Raw genomic sequence first — 17,440 nt, 5'->3', positions numbered from 1 at the left:
CAATATTGTTCCACTTTCATTGTATTAACATAGTAAAAACGAACACGAGATACACGCATCGGGCATATCTGCCCGTGACGATTTGGGTATACCTCTGCATCGTAATGACTGTTATGATCAAAAAAGGCCCCACAAAAACTTAAAAATTTGAAGTTACGTACTGATTTCACTGTAAGGAACATTTCACCTAAGAGTTAGGGAAAAAATTGTAATATTTATGCACTATCCTGAGATAATCTTATCAGATATGGCAAGCAAAATTACCTTTAATGATTATCTTTTAGAAGCGTTTCCATGAAGCGTTTAAGTCTCCCAATAACTCAATTCGAAGCAAATGAAATTAAACTTTAATCTAAATTAGTACATCAAGCTATCGCAGGCGTCATTGGTTATATATACACGGCAGCTGAGGTTTTGAAAGTTTGAAGAACACAAAGCTCTCATATATACAGATTTAACTCAGCCGTAACTATTAATCGTAAAAGTTGAAAACTAATAATTGAATTTATCTTCAAGATTAATTGGCATTTGTCAACCTGCCAAAAGATTTTAAAAAGGGAAGTTTGAGCCCAAATTATACTACTACTTTAGAACAACTTCATGGATCGTGGTAATCATGGTTCTATTACAGAGTCAAATAGGTGAACTTGTAACCTTGTATCACCTTTTTTTGTTTTTTAACTTACAACCCGGGTTAGTACAGAAATGTATTATCATTACTCCTTGTAACATGGGTCTCCAGCATTTTAAGCAAAGGAAAAATTGCCCGAAATAATAATGGAAGCAGGGGGTTAATGGGTTAAAGTAGAGCGAGGTGGAGTTTAACTAATTGGGAATCTCTTCTTCAATTCTGATCTTTTTTTGATTATTTCCCAGTTTCAGTTTCCGCTTTTCCAACCAATTTCAGTGTTGCAGTAGTGGATTTCAAGTTAGAGTTGCGAGGCTTGGGTGTTTTTCATTGGGAAGGGTTTCCCATTTGTCACATTTTCGGCTTCTTCGAATTTTGATAATCTCTCGCACATTGGCCAGAATCCAAAGAATCTAAAGCAGAAAGTCAAATTCCAAAATCATGGTGACACTAAATAGTTATACTGAACTTGTATTTCAATTTTCCACATTTTGGAGTGACTGAAATATACTAGGTCACAGTTAAGTAGCGATAAAAATGAGCACTTAGAGATTAAGTTAATAAAAAACAAGTCCGAGGTCACACAACAAAAAAATTAAAAGTATGACTGATAGCCCCGAAACGTATCGTGAATGTAAGATAATGTTCCGTACTACATTAATGTAGCACGTAGCAATCAATCAAACAGTTTTAAAGCGTAAAATATTATTTAATTAGGTTAAAATGTAGTTATCAGCAGTTCTGAGACAGTCAAAGAGAATTCATTTCACTTTGCAGCATTTTTCTTTAAAAATAGCTTTCAGTTGTGTTTTTCAGTTAAGTGCATTTATTTTGACTTCATTAGATTTTGGAGCCACGGGCTTCGACCACAGAATAAAATGTTTTTGATTTGAATAAAAGCCAAAAACCATGTCCTCTGCGATGAAGAACAAAGCAAAAAGTGGAACAAGCTATCAAAAATAGAATGGTGAAAAAAACTGAGCTGAAAACTTAAAAGAACAACTTAGCTTCTTATGAGCAAACTTTCTGTCGCTGAACCACAATCCTGTAATTTCATATAATAGATTTTTTAAAACTATTGTATTGCGCAATACTTTATGTACATGTGGGTTGACAATAATTATTTGCTTCGGGTTAAAAAATATTTGCTCTCATTAACGCAAGTTTGTTATTTTATTGCCTTCGAGTTTTCTCTCGCCCAAAATTTTGTTTACAGTTGCCATTATTTAGTTTAAATTGTTTTTTTGCTAAGTAACTTCTCGGGATAACTAAAATAGATACAATATTTTCATACTTATTATTCAAGCCATATCTACTGAAGTTACTTGTCTTACGTTTTTGCTCGCATTACTACATGTTGTTCAATAATACCGCAATTATCAGAAGCCGGCTCTTAACAACCCTACTAGATCATTCATAATTTCACTTTGAAATTGCAATCCAATGATCCTTCTACGTTTACAGAATTTTAATGAAAGGCAAAATGCAAGGTAAAATGAGCAGAAACTATCAGATGAAAAAAAAAACAAAATTCACTGGAAAACATAAGGAACAATGAATAAAATGTATAAAGTTCGTCAAAGCGTAGAAGGCATCAGAATTGCTGATTAGCAGCAGTAGCTGCAGACGCAAAACTCAAAAAGAGGAAAGTATAGGTTTTTTCGATAAATAGAAATAGTTCATCAACTGAGCATTTTGTTCTTATAATAATTCAGTTTCCCTTAGTTCGATTTTTACCGTTTTACTGAACAATTATATTGTACAGTTCTTAGTGCACTTAATTCCCGAAGTGCATAGAAAGAATAAATGTTTTGCGAAGTCATAACATTGAATAGTTGACGTCACAAAAGATATACACACTTCTCCTCATGTTATATCAATGAAAAAACTCAGTAAAAGTTAGTGAAGAAAAGACAAATTTTCTCAAAAAAATGTTTTAAAAACGTTGACTCAAAAAACTTTTGAATTCTAAAATGAATTAGTGGTTGAGATCAAAGCAAAAATAGACAAAATTAAGAGTTCTGTAAGTTTTGTTTGAACTTACCGCCGAAAACTAGAAGAGCAATAGTATGGAAAAAAATTGCAGTTTTGATAGATCTACGGACAATTTTTGAGTCAATCAAATACTATTTTCGATAGAGAAAGTGAATAATAAAGAAAGAGTGCAAATATTGCACAATTTTAAACTTTATTTGATTGACAGGCACCGGTGCATGAAATCTGCCAAATTCTACTTCATCTTTTGAACCGTTAAATACATGATCCCCAAAAGAACCAAAGATAGTCCCCCTTATAACTATCTGCTTTGCATCAACAACTTTACACACTTCCACGTATAAACCAATGCATTCTAGCTTATAAAATACAACGTTCTCATAAGAAGTGGAGAGAAAATTATCATGAAAGGAAAGCAGACGAAATACCTAATATGAAAAAATGAATGACTGGGTCCCGTGCAAGAAAATGTTAAATTTTTGTGGCATTTTCTAACATCTTACATGTATACCGACATCAAAAAACGTCACGAATTAGATACAATTTATGTACATTATCTAGATAAACATCAAAACAAATTTCAATAAAGCATTGTACTAATGGAGGGAAAAAATCTGCTCTGATAAATCACTGCGATTTTTTATTGTTCATTATCCTAGTGAATGGTCTCCAAAAGAATGTCAAAATCTCCAAAAGTATTCATCAAAAGTCTAAGGGAAAAGAAGTCAGAATTATAATATTACGGCACTTTTTTGCCTTATTTTTTTTACTAAACTAAATGCAATAACAACAAAAACTAGTTAAAAGATTTTTCGGAGTAAATTTTCCGGATATGATTAGTTTGTGAATAGGGTAAGAATCCTCACACTACTGTATCAGTTACACTGATGTTCGCCTCTCGACATTTATCAGTCTTTTCATTACTGCTACTTTCAATCACTCGGAAAAGGTTTTAGTGACAATTCCGATGACTAGGCGAGTTAGGTGTTTTTTTTGGAGTGGCTTACAGTAATACTTCTAACTTACTTGAAAACAATCCAATTGAACTCATCTATGAGTCACAAGCCACATGGCAAAAATTGAGACAATTGAAAAACCCAAATGACCTTGGGGAACTAAAAGAAGATGAAGTTCAAACTTAGCATGAGTTATTTCAACAAAATTTTGTCGTCTTGCCGCAAAATAATCCGCGCAGTGAATGATATATGGTGGAAAAATAAGAGCAGTGAAAAGAAGTTGAAAATAGTAGAGAGTTGAAAGAGAGAATGGATCAATCTTGCTTGAACACTCTGCTTTTACCCTACAAACGCACCCAAAGACTGAGAAAAGGAATAGATATTCGGGCGGTACCAAAAAAGCATGAACTTGCTTATTTACCATCCACATAGGTGCTTTTTATTTTATTGATTTATAAAAAATTGTTATTTATTTAGCATTGAGGAAATTAAATTATAATTTATATATATATATATATATATATATATATATATATATATATATATATATATATATATATATATATATATATATATATATATATATATCCCTAAAAGTAAGGATTTGACAACAAGCACCTCGTCCGGGTCTATAATAGAAGCTGGGCAAACCTGCAGAAACAGAGAGAGTGCGCAGAGAGTCAGTTGGATGATGTTGTAGCCCTTCGGGTATCCTTCGTCATACTTCACATTATACAACACAATCAGAACAATCGATAGACTCCACAGAGCGACAGCAGCCACACTCATCACAATGTCAAACACCTTGCATCCGATTGACTTGATTCCAACCCCTCTTTCCAACATGTTCAGTACACCCAGGAACACAGAGAAGGAAAGGCAAGTCCAGGCTAAAATTCAACATACTCAAATTCAGACTAGGAAATATATTAACTAAGATGTATGACTCGTTTGAAAAAATTTTAGGAACTGAGCTGAATAATATATTTAGCTCATTCTCAGAAACATGATCTTTTTGACTCTTTTGTCAGAAATCTGTCTAGATTTTATTCTAGGCCAGTAGCTGCCTGTAAGCTATTAACGAAAAACCAAACATTCCAAATAAGTCGAAGAAACTTCTTTATCGCAAAAAAGTTGATTTGAGATAGAAGTTTGAAGAGAGAAATCAAACCAAAAATAACAAACAGAAAAGATATAATCAATTTGACCTTGTCAGTTTCCTAAATATACACTCCAGTTTCTCATGTGAAATAACCACAAATCTCGTTGTGTGAAAACTGCATCTGGAGCAGTTTTACATGTTTCACAATTTTTTCGCATGATGAATAAATTCACTATTTTTTGTGTGATTAAGCGTATTCGTATGAGGAAAACGACCGGTTTCTAAAAAAATTTCTGCCCTGATTTTTTCTGCGACAAATCGAGCCTGAGTAGAGCGGATAAAGACACTTTTTCACGTAGAATGTTGACAAAATTAATGTAAGGCAATCAATGTTGAATGGATGAAACTGCCTCCTCGGCAATCCAACCTCTATGGTGATTCACTAAATAAATACAGATAATTTCACTAACAAACTCAAAAGAAAATTGACTAGAATTTTAGCCAAGATTTGCTACAAAAGTATATCTGGGGTAATCTAAAGTAAATGTCAAAATCTGCCTTCAACATTCTGCCAGTGGTAAAACTGATCTGCAAACGGTAAATTTATGCTATGGTTTTTATTTTCATGCCTGCAACAGAAGTTTTGCCGGCTAAAGTAATCTCGAATACAAAATAATGTGGCCGTTGAAATTGAAGAAGCTGATTTGAAAGCCGATAACAAGTCAATTGCAACAAACTACGCAAAACGTATGACAGTTTTTACAAAGAATTGTTTTTTTCCTTAAGTAATTGATAAAACTGATAATTTTACGTCTTTTGATTAAGTGTTGTGGCTGTCTAACGTGATGTGAATATTTTCTTCACATGATTCCTTGCTCGATGTCACAAAAAAAATTGTGTGTTGACACATGATTTAGTGAGGCAATAGTTACACAACAAAAACTGTATTACATAAAATTCAATGTAATTTTACTTCCAAGAAAAATCACAATACTTTTTGTCTGAACAAACGTGAGTTTTCTTTGATTTTATGAATTTGGAATTTGGCTATCGAAAAAGTGAGATTTCATGTTCTTTTGCATTGAAAATTACCTGGAATCTTATGTGGATTACAAAAAAACACGACGGCAAACACGAGAAATTGTTTAAATTGACATGAAACATCATGCACATTGCAATTTTCTCGTGGGGCACTCTTAGTCCAAAAAATTGTGTTCACGGTCAGTTTATTATTCTGTTTTAGAGTGCATTTAAGAAGTTTTAGACTGTAATAAAAGTTTGGTTCAAATGAAAAAATTATGTAAATCAATGCACTAAAAGTGCCATTAGTCACAACATTTCAAAATTGACGAAACTAAATTTTCAGCCAGATTAAGCGTCGAAAACCTTTTTTCAATAGCGAAACAGCAAAAACTTTCCAACTGATTAACATTTTTACGTGGTCAGCATACTGGTGGGACCTGAGCACTCACAATCAACTTCAGTAATCATCATTATGAGCGAGCGCCCCTAACATATAAAATAATAGACAATTCGATGCATCTTACTTCTTTCATTCCCATATCGTGTGATAATTCATGTCGAAAAGACCTTAAAGAAAAAAAGGAACACTGTATTTCTCCTAATATCTGTAAATATTTCATTCATAGTAAAATTTACGGAGATAGGCAGTCAAGAAACTAGATAATTATAAACAGAGAAAACTAATAATTTATAATAACTAAAATATCGACCGAATAGAGAAATCACTTGTATAGGCGGGGCGGGACGACACTAACATAAATTCAATACAAAACAGAGAGAAATTTAATTGAACTTAAAATGTTTCCAAGTAATTGAACCATATGGGGCTTTCTTCCGGTCTTTCTTGACTGTATGACATTGACAAATAATTTCTTCTAAAACAATTGTGCTGCAGAATACATCTCTTAATTTAATTTTTCTCATTGTTTTGGTTAAAAATTTTTGGAGTTCGTTCTTGTATATAAAAGCTTGCTGTTGGTAATTTCAAAGCTGAGCTTGAAAAGGCAGGCTTCTTATTATCCACGATGCTATTACAGTAAGTGGCAGCCCTGCAATCAGAAAGCAGCGAAATAGGTAGTATACCAAGATTCATTTGAGGCTCTGAGGATGATTCAACATTTTTTCTGCGAAAACGAGCTTTTATAGAGTTCTTAAGAGATTTTGATTAATGCAACTGCTTTTCTAGAGCTGTTATGAGATTTTGATTGATAGTTGAAAGTAATACAGAAGAATATTGAACATGACTCAGAAGAACAGAGTTTAAAATAAGTTTTTTGTAAACAGTTGGAATTGCGTTCCTGAGTGCGTAAATGCAATTATTGCCCTGGGCCAATTTCGACAAAAGAAATTCTACTTGTTTCTGATATTTGAGGTTTTTGTCAATATAAACACTGAGGTTTTTGATTTCTGCTTTCGAACCTATTAATTTGTCTCCAACTTTTAATGTCGTTTCGTCTTGAAGATTACAGCTAACAAAAATATTAAACTCTGTTTTATGCAGATTGATCTTGAGGTGATGTAATTTAAAAAAATAAATAAATTTCTCTATGGCCTTCTCAAGCTTGTCTTTGCATTTGAGAACTTCATCATGAGAGCTTAATAGGACTGTGTCATCTGCGTATTGTATTGTTTCACATGACAAAAAATTTGCTGAGATCATTATCATATAAATTGAACAAGAGAGGTCCTAAAACTGTTCCTTGCGGAACTCCTTGAGCCACTTCAACCCACTCTGATTTAACATTTTTGACTATGATTCTTTGTGTTCTGTTTGAAAGATAGCTGGTAATTAGATTTTAAGCTGGTATCGAAAATCCAAGAATGGATGGTTTTTGAGTCAAAAGCTTTTGATAGATCTAACAATGCGGCTGCGGTAAATTCTTTCTCGTTTTTGTTGCATCGTTTTGTTTCAATTGAATAAACGAGCGCATCTGTTGTAGAAAACTTTTTTCTGAAACCAAAATGTGCTTTAGAAAGCAAGGCATTCTTATATATTCTTACATTTTCATATATTTGTTGTTTAATAAGAGATTCAAAAACTTTTGCTAATGCTGCTGTTAACGAAATTGGTCGATTGTTTAGAGAATCACCAAGGTCTCTTTTTTAAAAAAAGTGGTGTGATGTTGGCTCTTTTGAGTTCAGCAGAGAATGTTTGTTTATATAAATTCATTCAATAGAAAACATATAACCTCAGCTAGTTCACTAGCTGCGTCTCGCAATGCCCATGAGGGAATTGTGGAAGAGCCCAATGTTTTGAATATTCCAAGAGCAAGAAGAGCTTTAAGACATTCAAACTTTAAAGCTGGCTTCTTGCTCCTGGACTTGGTCTCCGAACAAATTTGAGTAGGAATTGCTAATGAGTTAGGTGACGTGGAAAAAGAGGAAGTCATTTAACTCGATTACCTTATTCCTAAAATTATTAAACAAATCAAGTTAGAAAACAATAAAATTGTCAAAAAGTTGAGACCCAATTCATTCAATACAACAGAAAATTACAATTGATTCGGCATTTTATAAATTCATCATTACTAATATGGTTGGTAACGGTAATGTTATTCAAGTTAAAATTAAGGTTTGTACTTGTATTAGGCCCGTACTGCTCTTGAAACTTTTGAAATCAATTATTCATTTTATAGCTCCGGTTGGTGAATTTATTAGTATCGCAAAAGCCAGCGGATGTTTGAAGTAAAAATATTAGATGATTTTTAAGGAAAGGAATGCCATGATTGAAATTCAAATATACATTGTCATGATAAAAGAAATTATATATCAATAAGGCTGAACATATCATCTAATACCTCAATGCTGCTTTTTTAGTTTTGAAAACAGTATTTGTTCCATCTTGAAGAATTAAAGTTTTAAGTTTTTTTGCTTTCATATGTTTCAACAAATTTTATTTTCTCTTTAGTGGTTGACCCACAGTAGGCATGGATAGTTGTGTCCAGTGGAATTGTTGCATCACTTTTTTAGTTTTTTAATGATGCTGCTACCCAGAACCAAACTTGATTGTTCTAGTTTGAGGGGGATTAAATCAAAATCTCTGATCTTCTCTGAAAAAACCTGTTTTTTTTTCAAGATTTTGATTCATGTTTGATTGTGCCCTCTTCTTCAGTAGATGACTGTTCCAAGTTTTTGTCCTGCAGTTGTCGCTGATAAGCAACGAGCACATTTTAATTTTTTTTCTTTTTTGTAATCTTTGATGTAAGTCAAGATATAATAAGTAAGACGTTTCCTTTTTCAGTTGAGCCAATTCCTTAAGGAATAGTAATGAAGGATCAGTTTGTTCATTTAAGTTGAAATGCTCCTGGCTTTCTTGTTGGATATTATTAGAGTTTGTGATAGACATTGCAATTTCTGTATTTTCGAATGAAAAAGTTCAAATTTAATTTTGCTGTGTTTGCGTAAGTGCAAAATCGATCAATGTTTCGAAAGAAGAAAGGTCAACTGTACTGTTTGTGATGGACATGGCTACAGATGCAGCATTATACCAATTGCTATATACTATTAAACGTTAAATAATAATAAATTTTTCTTTTATACAACTTTATAAGTTATATTATACCTGACGATGGTTTTGTTTGAAATTAATACGCAAATTAACTCCATAATCAATAAAATCCGTTGTGCAGGTGGGTGCTGTATCTTAATGATGAATCAGATATAGATAACTACGAGACAACGCCCTAGTCTAGACCTGGAATTATGAAAAGGCCTGTTAATTCCGGGTGAGGGAGGGTAAATATTGAATTAAACTACATGGTCTAGGATTCGAGTTAATATCGAAGCCATTCCTTTTCTTAAGTCCAGCTGAATTCTTTTCAAGGGTCGATTAAAAGTCTTTTCATAAGCATTTTGGGACAAGCTTGGTCTTTTTATAGTTATATTGGGTCAAGCATGGTCTTTTCATGAATCGAGCAAGAATATTTTTATAACTTTGTTTTTCAAAGTTGGATTTTTTTAAAAAAAAATCTGCTTTTGTTCATATAAAAGCAGCATCGGTGCAAGACTGAACAGCATTGCATCACCTCAATGCAACTAAGAAAGCAGCTGGAAAATTGCCAAAAGGATTTTTACGCTTAATTACAATCACAGTTATCGATGCTGGGCTGTATTGCCACAATAGTTGATTGAATGAAACTAATTAATTTAATTGTAAAAGGTCCTCTTCCTTCTTCCTTTTAGCCCTAATGAAAGAGTGGCGTTATTATTTTTTCCCTTTTCAAATTTATAATTAAGCATTTTTTACAAAAACGTTGCTGTATTTTGATAGATTGTCGGTTGTTCTAATTAGCAAAAGATGAAGGAGCATGCATGCTGACTACGCTATGCGCAATAGTTATCAATAAATTGCACGTAAAATAACATTTGTTCCAGGACACGTTTTATTGTTCAGCCCAATTCCAGGACACGTTTTATGGTCTAGCCAAATCTGGGGGCACCTTTTTTGTCTATCCAGAGTCGGGAACTCTTCTTTCAGTTCCAGCCAAAGTCGAGGATATCACGCAAAGTCCAGAATTCTTTTCATACGAAATATCTGTCGAGTGAAGTCTTTTCATTCCTTAAATCAGTCGAAGACAGTCTTTTAATAAATCCAGGTCGACTAAGGCAATCCCTTCAAATTTTTTTTATATTTATTCTAAATTACATAATATTCGAAATTTTTCATGTTTTTTTAATTGTTTTTTTTATCTTTTTAGTCATTATTTAATTGAATTCACCTGTTGCTTCCAAAGCTCTGTCACCGTAGACATTTTTGTCAAATTGATAGTAATTGGGGTTGTATTGGTTGCCATTTGAGTCATATGCCATGCCATACGAATTCTGATATGCATTATTCCGGGAATATTTGATATCCCACCAGATTTCGTACTGAAATATGCGCCGAATCACAAGAATCGCCACAGCCAGCAGAATGGCCAGGAATCTGCAGCCAACTCTCCAATTGAAGATGAGAGTAGTAGCAACAGAGCGAAGAGTGACTTTAGTCGGTACCGCCATCTTTAAGAATGCCAGCTTCCATTTACAAACGGTTCTAAAACAACAAAAAAAGGCTCTTTGTTTATAATGTTAGAAGCTTCAACATTGTGCTAGAGGAGAAAACAACCTACAGTAAATTGTGCTGTAAGTTAGCTTGAGAGGGAAGCTCTACTTGTTCAGCTTGACAAGAGTTTTTGCAACCAGCATACTTTTCTTTAATTGTTCACGAAAAAAACTGCAATGGAATGCTTCCTGTTTCAAAAGTATAGAATTCCTTTTCCTCTAAACTATTCTATACATTATGGTTTTATTTTCTTTTTCTCCTCGTTTCATTTCATAATAATTGCAGATCAATCCCAAAAAATTCCTCACAGTTGTCCTAACACACAGCATTTTTTTTAAAATTGTGCACTTATAAATCAGTTCAAATGCTATGCCATTGAATTTGGATTATTTGAAGCCCAGCTGCTGTGTTGCAGCAGTAGCCTGCATGTTAACAAATATTTGTGTTGCTTCTTACGGAATATTTTAGCAATGTTTTATTCCCTGCCCTGCGTTAAGAGCAAAGAGTTAATTAATAAGTGCTTCTAGTATTTAAAATACCTATCGTTTTGCCTTGTTCTGATAATTGTTCAACGCTTTTTCGTGATTTTCTACGAAGTTAATTAAGTTCGATTCTAGAATTTATGTACCGTTCAGTTCAGCAATTCTTATTCGGCAGAAAAATTGCACAATCAATATGGAAATAAAAAAAACTGAATGCTGTTCGGCAATCGGTCAAAATTTTGACAGGGCACAAAAATAATGATGATTTAAATCAGATGTTCTGCATGCTGCAGTTAGACATCGCAGTTAAATTCTGATGCTTGTCTTGCAACATTATTTCAAAATCTGATAATACGATACATTCTATTGCCAATTTTTTGTCCAATTTATTGCGAGATAGTCTTCCACTATCGGCGAGGGTACCACTGCAGTCTACTTAAAAACAATCCAGGAGCGAGAATTCGTGTAAACGGTGTCCAGCTTTTTCACCCCTATTTATTTAACCCCCTATTATTTAACCCCGATTTTTTCATCCCTCCATCATTTAAACCCTCTATTATATAACCCCTCTATCATTTCACCCCGGTTTTAATCTTTTGTAAAATAAGGACTATTTAATTAGCAATATAGTCATTTGGCCATGCCTCGCGGGCCATGGCCATGCCTTAGCGGCCCCCGCGGGAACAGATAAGAAACTATCACAACAGAACATGGTATTAAGTTATCTACTTAATTATGACAAAATATACTTTTAATGTCGACTCTTAATTGGCGGTATGAAATGATAGAGGGGTGAAATGATATAGGAGTTAAAAGATAGAGGGGTTAAAAGATACGGGGTTAAAATATGCGGGGTTAAATGAATTGGGGTGAAAAGAAGGAGAACAGTGTAAACGTGCATTCTCTAGTAAGTAAAGATCACAGGCTTTTTTACACATGTGTTCTTAATAACTCTTGTGAACTATACTTGCCTTTGAGACTTTGAGATGATGAACGATTTTGGCAGTAGGAAAGCTCAAGTGTAACTCACACGAGAAAAATGTGAAATCCAATTACATATGTTTGCATGAATCACTAGAGCGATCAAATATTAATATGATTAATACTGGCAAAATATTGCAAGCTTAGTTCACAAACTTGTAACTGTTGTTCGCAGCCCCCCGCCCACATCGTTTTTAAGCCTTGTACAACAATGTTGTCAAGTAGATTGTAATGATCATGCACATAAAGGTACACTCAATACTGTCACATTCAAAATCTGTTTTGTGCTACATGGCTCCATATACAGCAAAGCCATACCAGTTTACTGGCTTGCTTTTCCGGGCAGTCGTATCGCAGAAGATAAGATGATCCGAATTGTATCTAATGTGTCATGTGACCTTTCTGGAAGATCTCGTAAAAGTTCGGAAAATGAGAGAAAACTCTGGAACTGTTCGATTTTTTTGCAAAAAGTAAGAGCCATACGAATGAAGTGAGCAAACAGTAATCAAAAAAATTTCAAGAATGTACAACAACTTGCTACCGAAAATAGGTAAAAACTAGAAAGCGAAATGGTTGAACTACACGAACGTGCTCCAACAATTAGAAAAGTACACAAATATAGCTTTTGCTTCAACTGGTCGTATACGGACCAAATGGTTTCTAAAATGTAGCCAAAGAACCAAGCAAAATCAACTTCTAATTTTTTTAAAAAAATCGCATCTTAGAACTGTCTATGAACGAAGTACGAACAAAGCTTGAAAATTGCGAGTACAGATTTTCAAGAGAGTACAAATGTCAGGCGAGAGGTTATTTGTGTCGAGCGTTCCCAGCACAGGCATTTCAGGTCCAGACCTGAACTTCATATTGTATGCGAGAGAATTTTTTCAGATAATGAGACTCCCATGAGACTATGAAAAAATCATGGTATCTAAGATTAAGCAACAAACTACAATTTCTAGCGTCTGGAGTCTGTCAAAGTAAAATGAAAAGAATCTGACATGAAAATTTACCCCTGATATTTTTCCACAGCTTCCTCGGCGTTTTGACGGAGTTCCATGACCTCCTTCGTCAATTCTTCGACATCTGATTGATTTTGTGCGTTGTCAATCTGTGCTCTGACGCAGAGTTCCAACTCATCAAGATCAGCGTTAATTCCAAATTTGAAACTTTTGATGTCAAAATTCGGATTTTTATCAGCGATGGCATTGTTGAGGCGACCGGTTTTCTGCTTTATTTTAGCCACCAACAATATTTTTTGACCACTCTGTGCCATTTTGAGGCAATTTTGAATAGCAGCTATTATCTATATGCAAATCAAACAAAACTTGTGAGCTTTAAAGAACAATTAAATATGCAAAAAAATGAAAGCTGGTACAAGTTAATGCACAAAAATTACAAAACTTTCAATTGTTAAATCGAAAATCCGATGAATACAGCTACAGTAATTAAATGCGTCAAGCAAAAAATTTTGAGCTCGTGTTGTGAAAATAATTCCAAATAGGCTGACGTGGATGAACAAACCACTGCATTGAGCGATATAGTAGCCAGAGCAAAATTAAACACGTGTGGCTTTGAAATAACAAAACTGAAAATCACGAGTTCAACAAATACGCGACGCGTTGTGGTGTTCAATAAAATGCTGCTAAAAATAGAATTAGAAAACGGCGTTTTCTACCATTTCTAATATCACCGAGAAAATTTGACGCAAGTTTATTTGATGGTTCGGTCGTTTTTGTATTCATTAGAAAATGTTATAAAATGTATACAATGTTTATACAGAACACTTGTGTGTGTGAAAAATGGGGTAAAAAAACAACAAACCGAAACGACGTTTTTTAAAAAACTATACGTAACAAATGCATGAAGTGTATTTTTTTCGGGGACTATGCATAAAAAGGATACATACAGACTCAAACAGTATCATTTGAGATGGCTGCTGCCTAAAATGACAGAAATGTTCATACTTGACTAGGAATTTTTTATTTAAACAGTGTTCTGGATTTTGACAGTAGAGTTTTAGGTCCCATGCATTATCATGAACAAACTTTTACAGGCTTTTTATATAAATCTGTATAATTTTTTTAGAGTTGGAAGTCCGTATTGGTTATCACCCCAGCCCAAGATACAAGACCGATATAGCTAAACTTATGTACACGCACCATGGGGGGTGATATTGTGCGTCCAGGCGCATGAAGGTCTCTCGGTTTTTCCTATGTTTCTAAGACATGAGCGGTCTTGGATACGACATATCGAAAATCTGAGAACTTTTCAAATTTTTCGCAGGGTTAATTTGATCTAAATTTTACGTTTCCTTAGGTTGTTCTAGCGCTAGAAGATACCATAGCCGCTAAAATCAACAAAAATTCTATAGTTAGCTCTTGTAAGGTAAGATAATTAATTAAATATTGATTCATAGTCACTATTTCACGACAACCAGAATTTCAGTGCCCTCGTCGGCTTTTCTCAGTACTAACAAAGATTCTGATTACTGCAATAAGAAAACTGGGAAATAAGTTTCTCTGTAAAATAATTTAGGAAGTGATAAGATCCCGATAGAAAATTCTAGATTTTGAAAGCTTCACGATAATTTTTTCGGCTCCGGCAAGAATCTTACTGAGTTTGTTAAGATTTACAAGGTTCCTTAGATCTTGCAAAGGACTCGGCTCTTAAATCATAGTGAAACGCCACTTTTGCAGGTCTTAAACATTTAGCAGCAAGTCTTAAATGTTAAAACAAAAAAATAGCAGAAAAATTTGATTACATTTTTTCAAAAGCCAGTGGATCAATAAATTTGATATCAGTTTTTATCCTAATTATGATTCATGCAATTCCAAAACATGAGCATTCATGTTCAAAAACTTTTTGATATCGACGCGAGTTATCTTGTATACGCATTAGAAAAATAGTGGCTCAATGTTTTTTTGCCAAGATATGTTACACGTCAATCTAAACGTATGAAGGCGTGCTGACGAAAAAGCTTCCCATGTTGACCAAAGTTAAAAACTTAGTAAGCCGTACTACGGCTCCATATAAATCATAGATATAAAACCGTACTACGCGCTTGTTAGGTTTTTACGGCGCGTACTACGGCCATACCAAGATTTCTAAGGTGCCACACTAAGGCGGCAACAATATTAATAAGGAACCCTACTAAGACTGTACCAATATTAATGGGGTACCGTAAAAAGGCCGTACCAAGTTTATTTAGGTGTCTTTGTTAAAATATAAATCTGCAACAGTGTCGGAAAAGTCTTCGATTAAGTTGAAAACCGACTTTTGAGAATTTTGCAGTATTTTCTGGGTGTGTTTTCCATAATTATGAGTAAAAAAGCAAAAATCGCTATTCACTTATTATTTTATTTTATTTACAGATTCCTTTTAGTACTGTTATTTTGTTTACAGATTCCTTTAAGTACAATAAATTCATAGAACCTGAACGTTACATTTACTTGAAGTGTAATTTACTTATTTGGAATACATATAGCAAAATCTGAAAAGTGTGCTATTCTTTGTCGAGGAAAGGTATTCAACCATAAGTTTTTAGGGATAGAAAATATTTAGATTTTAAAACCTACCCTTCATACTCTTCTGCAGCGTCCTCTGTTGCTTTTTGGAGCTCCAGGACTTCTTTCGTCAGTTCCTCGACTTCAGATTTACTCGAAGCCTTGTCAATCTCCATTTTAACACATTGTTCCATCTCATCAAAGTCAGCCTTGATTCCCGTTTTGAAGTTTGCAATGTCAAAATTCGGGTTTTTATTTGCAGTAGCATTGTTCAGACGAGAAGTTTTGTGCTTGATTTTAGCAACTAAAAATAGTTTTCGGCCGTTCAGCTCCATTTGAATAATATTCGCGCTCTATATATCCGCTGATTGCTCTCTGTTGTGGATTAAAATTCAATTCGTTTGCGCCGTGAGCCGATGAAGAAATTCATAAAAACAAGCAAAAATCGAAATTATCCGGGCAGCTCTTTGCTGTATAGTAACTATGCTGCTTGTTGCTATGTAAAAAAGTTAAAACGCGTTACCAAGCGGGAAATAATACGTTATTCAAAAGCCTTATTTATATGTTTACAATTCTTGTGTAAAATGCAAGTTGTGTTTTTATACTACATAGCTTGTTTTCCTCTTAAATGAGGAAAAGGGCGCGCCTCGATTGTTTAAAAGGATGCTGAAAAATATTTTCCTGCTTCAGGAACAAATCAGCGGGAAACGACTACGAACTAAATCGAAATAAAAACGACAAACCAAAATAAAGTGCTCTGGTCCAGCACTCTGTTCATTCTCGCCTCTAGGAAATAAAAGACATCGCAAAATTGGCGCTTTCCACATATTTGGCAAATCATTACTCGGAAAATAGTTTTGAAAATGGGATGAAAAAAACTATAAAAGCATTTAAACTTTTTTATTGTAGGAGCCCAGAGATAAATATGACCCAATGAATTTTTGCAGGAGTTTATTTTACCTAAGTTAAAATAAATAATTTATTCAGTAGAATCTAGAGATTCACAGAAGATATCCAAATAATCGATCAAAATGCCAAATGAATGCTGAATTTTAGTGATGGAAAAGACTCAGAGATCGCCCATAACCTTTTATTCATTCTGAAAAAAGGAATGTCAAGATAGGAACCTGATTCTCTTGACATCAATCGTTGGAGGATCTCAGTCTGACTAAGTATAGATTACAATTCCTAACTTCTATCAAACGATTCTTTTATGAACGTATCATAACAATAAAAGCATCTAATGTCGGGATGTAGAAATTTCACACGAGATAAGTTACAGCTAATAAAGCTCATCTGAATAAGAGCAATTGAATATCTTTGGATAGAAATAACCCGGATCATAGTAAAATAGTAAATCAGCGCTGAATCATAGTATTCATCAATCTGTGTTTTAACTATGAGCGGATTATGATCATGACAATTTTTACCCTGTTCAGACAAAAATTATAGTAAAAAGGGCTCTTTGAAAACATTCCGAAGAGCCCAAAATCCAATTCTTTGTACACAGTCAAAAAAAAACTCTGTGAACTTTCTGAGCAGTTTTTTATCAGGAAATAAACTTGAAAAATATATTACTAAATTAGCCTTATTCATCAAAAAATTGGACAATTAACATTCAATTACATCAAAATCTGTTAGGAAAAAACACAAAAATTTATGTATGATAACTATTGAAATCTGTTTGTATTTAATTATACCTCAGGTGGGGCCTATCACATTCTCATTC

The 17,440-nt window shown here is 33.8% G+C and overlaps 1 protein-coding gene across 2 annotated transcripts; it reads right to left on the bottom strand.

The window, feature by feature from the left end:
- Positions 1-485: 485 nt before the first annotated feature.
- On the bottom strand, positions 486-16,254 carry LOC142349321 (uncharacterized). Of its 2 annotated transcripts, none has more exons than XM_075400796.1 (4): positions 15,784-16,254; positions 10,423-10,736; positions 4,231-4,469; positions 486-1,041 (listed from the first exon to the last, which is right to left on the bottom strand). In XM_075400796.1, exons 1-4 carry the CDS (start codon positions 16,044-16,046, stop codon positions 925-927), a joined length of 933 nt encoding a protein of 310 aa, XP_075256911.1. In that variant the 5' UTR covers positions 16,047-16,254; the 3' UTR covers positions 486-924. The 2 variants fall into 2 exon arrangements, with proteins under 2 accessions (XP_075256911.1, XP_075256910.1); XM_075400795.1 differs by lacking the exon at positions 15,784-16,254 and adding an exon at positions 13,219-13,718.
- Positions 16,255-17,440: the final 1,186 nt, after the last annotated feature.

The sequence above is a fragment of the Convolutriloba macropyga genome, chromosome 11, assembly GCF_964194025.1.
Source record: "Convolutriloba macropyga chromosome 11, txConMacr16.3, whole genome shotgun sequence".
Classification (NCBI taxonomy): Eukaryota; Metazoa; Xenacoelomorpha; order Acoela; family Convolutidae; genus Convolutriloba; species Convolutriloba macropyga.
The sequence above is the reverse complement of the archived record's forward strand: the minus strand, read 5'-3'. Positions and strand labels throughout refer to the sequence as shown.

Excerpts from the sequence above, each read along its gene's own strand:
- LOC142349321 (XM_075400796.1), bottom strand. The coding sequence starts at position 16,046 with ATGGAGCTGAACGGCCGAAAACTATTTTTAGTTGCTAAAATCAAGCAC. Across the intron at positions 4,470-10,422 it reads CAGAGCTTTGGAAGCAACAG|CCTGGACTTGCCTTTCCTTC; the intron begins GTGAATTCAATT and ends GTTGAATTTTAG. Across the intron at positions 1,042-4,230 it reads CACTCTCTCTGTTTCTGCAG|ATTCTTTGGATTCTGGCCAA; the intron begins GTTTGCCCAGCT and ends TTTCTGCTTTAG.